Here is an 8,072-nt window from a genome sequence, read left to right on the forward strand (position 1 = left end):
AATCGCGGGACCAAATGCCCATAGGTTCGATTTTGACTTGCTCATAACAAGCTGCAAAACCCTCAATATTTTCCATTTTTTCTCGGTCCCATTTATTTAAACAAATATCTCTAATGAACACAATTATTGATCAAATAATACTTATTTAGTATATCTTGTACAGAAATATATGATGAATACATGAATGATAGTTTATAAAGTGTAATAACTGAAGGAAAGAAAATATAAAAAGAAACGACTTATCTCCCCTCGGAAACCAGAAATCACGTACAAGCGTTTTTTTTTAAGGCAAAAGATAATGCAAACTTTCAACATCATTTAAAAATATTAAGTTCCACATTCACTTGCAATGACACGCACGCGTACCCCATTAATATGCCATAACCATTGAATATGCCATTACCATGTTACAGTTAAAAATTGTATATGTTGTACATTATTTGCATTTGTACATGAGCGATATCGGGCTAACAATAGCACGTATGGATGAGTGCATATACTGTTGTATGTGGGACAATGCATGATACTAGTAATTGATTACATATGGTACCCATTGATTTCTTCCCGCGCACTCATGCGCCATATCCACACGGGCTTACTTCGTCATATATTTCCTTACCAAACAATATCAAAGCGCTGAAGGCACTGAAGATGTTCGCTATTGCATAATTTAACACGCAATTCATTTTTGAAAATCAATCGCAAGTTTAAAATGAACACATGCCATTCATCTTTATAAAGTGTGTGTCATAGCGCACGGGTCGAGTTTTGTGTGCACTTTTTATCATCCTTATTATTTCATAGAAATAACTAAGACAAAATAAAAACAACATGCTTTTTGGAAGTTCTGAAAGCATAGAAAGTATGATGAAAATGGTAATGAGAACTTAATATAAAGAAAATTTGCAGTCACCATCATATTAAAGGAATATTTTTCTAATATCAAATGACTATCTCACCAAGAATATAAATTCATAATGAAAGTTCCGTGTACAAAACTTTTGATTTTTGACACCATATACAAATTCAAAATATACAATAATCTTCGTATCTTGTATATGGAGGAATAAAAGTATATAAACATTGCTGTTTATGCTTTACTTGTTCCCCGAGCAGTTCACACGGTGTCAACAACGCTAACATAAACATAGGTATAGAGCACGTATGCGCTTTTAGGCGTAGCTGTTTCAGTTTTCATCTTAGTGACTTTTACATAACGCCAACAGACACGCATGAATATTTTCGAATATTTAATAAGCTGATTCGAGATACAACGTCTGAATTTTTGCTACATCACTGCGTATGTGCTCAATTCAAAGGATGTAGCACTGTTCAGTGTAAGGAATTCCGGACTTCTCTCTGTATGCTCAAACGACACTTAAATGTTTTTTAACAGTTTCAGCAATAATGAACCATTTTTTATGTTGTCTATCGTATCCCTGTAATAATTGTTGAACTCGTGGTCAACGTATTATTTTTGAGACCTGTGAATATAAACAAGCGTAACCTTATACTAGTGCGTTATTCTCACCCGGACTCCCCTTTGTTTATCGCCAGCCGCAGAGTTATGAATGAGATGAGCGAAAATACTACGACACGCAGACGCAGCAGAAAGTAAACAATTTGAATCATTCATAAACAATCTCCTCCGCGACACGTACAATACGATCATTGTTTTTTTTTTAAATTCTTTTCTATAAAACACCATTCGAAACTATTGCATTTAACACGATATTAATATAATGTTTCCATTTGTGAATAAACATAATTGGAGAACTCAAACCTCTTGCATAAATTATACAACTCTTTCTTGCGCGTAGTAAGCGGGAATTGGGTTAATCATATCTAGGCCGTACCGACCTGAATTTAACACTAAGCACTTTGGATGGTCGCTAAAGCGACCATCTAATAACGAAGTAATATCAACTGCATCTCATATCGGTCCACACTATAGCTCCTACCTGTGCACTTACTACTTAATATTTGTCAAACAAATAATTAATAGTACGTTGTTTTAGTCACTTATGCACAGTCTGTATCACATTGGTACCGACAATTGAGCCTTGTCCTTTGACAACTGGGTTTTAACGGATATTAATATACTTATTGATTTTACCTGATTTTAAATATATTTTAATCAAATACTTGATAGTTATTCATTAAGATATTAGACTTTGCCCCAAAAATTGGAGCATTTTTTGCTGATTTTCAGTAAAATATGCACAAAAATGCATTCCATTACATGGTAATAGGTAAGTAAAGCATTTAAGATACACCACCCTTTCATTTAATGTTGATTAAGAAGGTGGATAGCAATTTTATCCACATAAAATGGAAATTGTAATGTATACCGTGAGTAAGACCATTTTGGCGGCCATCTTGGACGCCATCTTGGATTTTGAAGCCCTCCAGCACTTTTCGAAAAAATGAAATCTCATACCATAATCTACAGACCCAGACGAACATTTGCATATATAAAACTCTTTGTTTATGATCAGTGGCCAGTTACTCCCCTAAATAAGCGACTTATGTGTGCCTGTTTGCAGCACTATAATGCATTTGCCTTAAGTTTGTCCCAGATAGCTACTAATCAAACGTTAACAACGTCATATTGCCCCCACCCCACCCCCAATTGTTTCTGTCCATTTAATTACTACGTCATAGCGTCCACATGGTTCCTTTTCAAGTACGTCGCGCCCATAGTATTGCCCGATATTTCTGTACGTCGCACAGTAAAGGTTACTATGCTGCTCTGTTTCCTATAACGACCATTTCGTAAACTTTGCCCAGATTCGCGTGTTATAGTGATGCGTTTTACATCTACCCACGTTGGAGAATATAAAAATGCAGTATCGAAAACACACTTGCGCATGCGCATACAAATCACCCATGTCCTTGTCGGTTTATTTTGATTTATAAGACATATGTACTGGAATAAATATGGTTCCTTAATAGCAGACAATAATACTACAAACCATCGATTTAAAAAAAGTCCATAATTCTTGTTTTTGTTGTTGCTTCAGTTGTGACCGTTGTTATACAGTGGTACCAACAGTATGCCCGAAAATGAACTTAAACTTCGTCCAGAGATCACCTCCTTGGTCTGGGTCAAGACCCATACCCAAATGGCATCACCAGCTTGAACCTGCAACAATGAACAGATGCAACACACCACTTTTGTGTATATAAGAACAAGTATTACGCATTGCCATTGGCAACCTACATGTATCGAACGCGCGGTATTTATGATAAGGTTAAGTTTACGATTTAAAACGCAAAGATTAACATGTATTCACTTCAATGACCACGGTTTGACTACCGCTTCCCGAAATGCCATGATCGCCGTAAAACCCTGCTACGGATTGAGCGTTATGATTTAGCTCGCAGTAGAACGAGTGGATCGCAGACTGATAACCAAGAGTGATCGAAAACATGTAGACCCCACTTTGAGGCGCTATGAACATGCTTCTGTCTGGGTCGTACCCGCCACCTCTGTTGTAGATGACCGTTTCGAACGTTACGGGCTGCCGCCAGTGAAGATCCTCTTGGTCTTTCGTTTTGACTGCAGTGAAGGCTACAGTGTATCCGAGCACTACTCGGCAGTGATCTGAAATCGAATGTGCGTTTAGATAATTAGAACCGTCGAGAATCTGAAGAGAACTCGATAAGAGCCGTAAAGCGGCTTTGTCAGGTAGGGCATATTTGGTACGGCGCAATTGTTTTGTTGTGTTTTAAGATTTGAATCCAGTGCACCTGGACTATTGCATATGACCATACCCCTCAGAAGACGTGTAAGTAAGGTAACAGGGGATAGGTCCAGGGGTCGACAGACGCCCGTTCCAGTGACGACCCTGAATATTTGTGCCTGGTAATAAGCACCTGTGTTTAGGTTTAAACATATATCGCCCAGATACAGCTACACACTCATGGCTATGTTTAAAGGGAGATTTTACGATTTTTATATGTGTTAAATTGTAGTATATTGATAATAATATGTTACAATAACACAAAATAGGCAAGAAAAAATATATATTGAAGACGAATTTCATAAAATGCAGCAAAGACAAATTTTAAACTAAATTTAGATTCACATCGTACATGAATGATATACATGCTGGCGAATTCGACTGTACAGACATTTTCGAGTTCAGAATTAAATATCTGGCTTATTTCGCATTGTGCGACGCATGTTCTCCTTAACTTTTATCTAAATTTATATTGAAATATATGTATAATAAGTTTTATTCGCACCTTTTATATAAATTCGTAAATATTTGACAAAATCGTATAATCTCCCTTTAATCGCAAATAATTCGTAATATACAAAATGTATTCCTTGATATCATGAATTTTCGAAACAAATAGTAAAACGGCGCCCTATAGTGAACACGCCTCAAAGATTGCTTCGTTTTTGTAAATAATTATGAGCATATTAATTAGTACAGTAATGTACAGCTCATTCGGAGGGTTACATGTATATAAAGAGCCGTAAGTGGGTAATTACGATTAATCTAACTGTTTCTAATTTTAAATTACAGCGAACACATTCTTACTAAAATGTAAAATGTTACTACAGTGCATAACTTGCTACGGTCAATATTGGCGGTTGTATTTATATAGGGTCCTGCGGCGTGGTGCACGTTGGTCAATAACGTCTGTATAACGGATTTCTGTGCTTTTAACTGGTTCTCTGTTTGTTTCCTTTCTTGAAAGTGAATTTTTCTTTCGCGATCGGCATTTTCTTCCAGTTGCGTTATTCTAGCTTTCATAGACTCTATCTCGTCTTTAAGTGCGCCGATAATGTCACTTGTGACGTCACAAAATGTCGTCTGCGGACATAATGCACACGCGCACAATATCATTATTGTAGAAGTGTGCATGTTCAAAGCTTGAATAACAATGAAACTTGTGCTGAATGGCGACCAGATTAATATAGATTTTGATTTCTTATCAGTTACGCTTCTTCATGTCCGTTGACCTTTATCATAAAATAATTCAGAACACCAAAATTCGGTTTCATATAAATGTATATGTGAACATATAGTGGCACGAAAGTCGAAACATACAAACGTTTATTACTTTGAACGGACTTAATGAATAGGATTAACTGGGGTGTTGCATTGGAAACTTCAAAGATAACTTTTGGTCTATAATTCTATATACATGTATTAAGTGCTTTAAAAACATTGGTCTGGAGGCTTTTTTACCTCATAACTTTCTTGCGTGTTTGTGCGTTTCAGTAGAATTACCCCGCTGACACTGACGTGAAAATATGGGGACTGGGTAAATAAAGCTATGTCTCGTTTTGGCGTGCGATCGTCCATAAAATGAGCAAACACCCAAGAACGACAAAGTGAGAGCGCAAATAAGACACGTCGCACTAAAAGGGGTATAATTCTGCAACATAACAGGTCAGGGTTATAGAACTTGGTCACCTAACGCAATGTCGCCGATCGAATGTGTGAACTTTCAATTGAATACCTGCAGTATAAATAGAAATATAAAAATTTTGCACGTTTACTTAAATGCATTTTGAAACTAAAATGGAATTACTCTGCTTAATTTTAGGTCAGAATTATGGAACTTGATGAGAGCATTCATACAATGACCCTCAATAAAATGTGTGAAGTTTCAATTGAATACTTGAATAAGTAGAAACATCGGTATGGAGATGTTGCACGTCTGCCAAATTTCTTAGTACTCAACGGCCATAATTCTGATAAATTGCAGATCAGATGTTTTTATAGACACCTAACACAAATACAAGAAGCGCATGTGTGGTTAGTTTCAAATGAATACCTTAAGAAGAAACAGTTATGTGATATAGAGATTCTGCACGTTTACCTTACCTTGAGAATTACGCGGACACTGACGCTGACGCCGATATATTTCTAAGAATTGTAGCTCAGGCTATGCGGTAAATAGTGGAGCTAAAAACGCATCGTTATGTATTCATTTAAGCAGCATTTGAAAGGATGAAAAATAGGTATATTAATGTGGAATTTAATCGTTTTCCTCGTTGCTGTTATCAATGCGATTTCTTCAGATACCTCCCAATAAATTTGGTACACGTGCATTATTTTGCAACTACTCTCAAATGAAATGCACCTCATCCTTTTGGGTACTTGAAAATCGTTGTGGACATAATTTATGTTAATATAAGTTTCAAGTTTTGTGTTGACTCATACCCATAACGCGTGTGCTACTTTCGCTTTTATAAGATTGAATAAAAAATTCATAGCAGTTATTTATTATACATAAAAAGATGAATTATTTCCGCTGTGACACTAATACTTGTGTAGCCTAGCGAGTCGCGAGATTTTCGTAGTTCAAATCGTTAAAAAAACTGTTAATGTATAGATTTATACAGATCTCTATGGTCATAGAATTGCACTAATGTCGCTTACACTTTCACTCAAAATATACAGTAATGCAGTACTTGTATCGCAAATTGTCGTTACATGCCTACATATGAATATTTAGGAAGTTGACCAAATTAAGTTTACATCTGCTGGTAAGTTCACCAATGACTATAAAAGAATGAGAGAACAAAGATCATTGGCGGTTAACTCTTTCGCATTACGGCAATCGGGAACGGCGTCATTTGTAAAATCTGTTGAGTAAGCAGAAATAATGAGTATCACAAGTGCGTATTGAAGTCGTTTAACAATGCCGCGATTATTATGGGAGGTATGATTTTATAACGAACAGCGATACTGTGTTTTTATCATCGTGGTTTGTACCCGGCTTCGGTTGAGACGGTGAGAAGTATCTCGACGTCTGAACAATGAACGGCATGTTATCCCATGTTTTCGTAATATCAAACCAGAACGTTTAAAATTGTAACTTTAAGGTCTATCGCCAGTGTGGCTACTTACTGATACATCGCATTACGAAACAATGCACAATAACATAACATGTTTCCTTAAAATATGTCATGCTCGTATATATCTTGCTACTATGTTGAATGTATACTTATTATTTGTAAAAGCTGTTTATTCGCAACAGGTTAAAACTGGCTATCATGTGCATATTTAAATCATTGAAACACATATGAAACCATTAATGACCAATAGTGCAGTGCGTAGAGAATCATTAATTATAAATACATGCATTGCAAAAAATACGGAATCATTAAGTATGACTATTACAGTACATATGTAATAATTAATGATAAAGATTAAGATTTAAACGATGCTGTGGTGTAAAGACAATAAACTTTATTGTACAAACCTTAAAAAATTAGTACAGGTCACATGCACTTATTCTGCAATCATTGTTCAATAAGTGGGAAATAAGACCTGTATTTTGCATTGCGACATTTTGAGTATCTGATATTTCTACGTATATGTGTTATTGTTATAGTATTCTGCATCAAATGTCTTGAAGGATTGATTATTAGTATACTTTGAAAACTAGTATAATGTTATTTTATATTTCGAAAATAGTGTATAAGTTTATATTCATCACACAAAATAAATTACCTTAATTTAAACAAGAAATATATTTAAAAAGATATACGGCGTTGATGTTGTAATGTAAGCGACCATGTATTTTAATGAAGGTAGTGAGTGATAATAAGATAATATATTTTAATGTATTAACAAATAAAAATGAAGAACAAGAAGGGCTGAACTTGTATGTTTCATTGTGAATAAGTATTGTAATGACTAGGTTTTCATAATAAACATAAACATAAAAGACTCAATATTGCAAGCATCATAGTGATATGAATTTTTTGCAGAAAACTTAACTTTATATAAAAAATGAACGAAACAAAGTACACAGAAACATATTTACAGTTATAAACGCAAATATGAATTCTAATAAATCAAAACAGATATATTTCCAACACCTTTTCCTTGGTCTCGCGGGCTACCGCCCCCAAACCCCCGCTTTGTCGATACTGGTAAACAACTGCGTACCGGTAAAGTGCAATCTAGCCTGTTTTTGTAGTGTTTAGTGTAGCCGTTACGGCATGAACAATAGATTCTTTTAATTGTACAGACATGTTATTAATGCTATACTGCTTCATTGTGTCACACCGGTTTTACTGACCTGTGTGAATGCGC

The 8,072-nt window shown here is 35.4% G+C and overlaps 1 protein-coding gene across 3 annotated transcripts; it reads right to left on the minus strand.

Annotated features, from left to right (window-relative positions):
• Nucleotides 1-2,890: 2,890 nt before the first annotated feature.
• On the minus strand, nucleotides 2,891-8,072 carry LOC127873602 (cerebellin-1-like). Of its 3 annotated transcripts, none has more exons than XR_008046283.1 (3): nucleotides 7,856-8,072; nucleotides 3,297-3,607; nucleotides 2,891-3,145 (listed from the first exon to the last, which is right to left on the minus strand). XR_008046283.1 is itself a non-coding variant. In XM_052417474.1 (3 exons), the coding sequence occupies exons 1-3, from the start codon at nucleotides 4,878-4,880 to the stop codon at nucleotides 3,020-3,022; spliced, it is 726 nt and encodes a 241-aa protein (XP_052273434.1). In that variant the 5' UTR covers nucleotides 4,881-4,893; the 3' UTR covers nucleotides 2,891-3,019. The 3 variants fall into 3 exon arrangements, 1 of the variants encoding a protein (XP_052273434.1); XR_008046284.1 differs by having other exon boundaries at nucleotides 7,926-8,067; XM_052417474.1 differs by lacking the exon at nucleotides 7,856-8,072 and adding an exon at nucleotides 4,592-4,893.

The sequence above is a fragment of the Dreissena polymorpha genome, chromosome 3 (assembly GCF_020536995.1).
Source record: "Dreissena polymorpha isolate Duluth1 chromosome 3, UMN_Dpol_1.0, whole genome shotgun sequence".
In the NCBI taxonomy this organism is placed as follows: Eukaryota; Metazoa; Mollusca; class Bivalvia; order Myida; family Dreissenidae; genus Dreissena; species Dreissena polymorpha.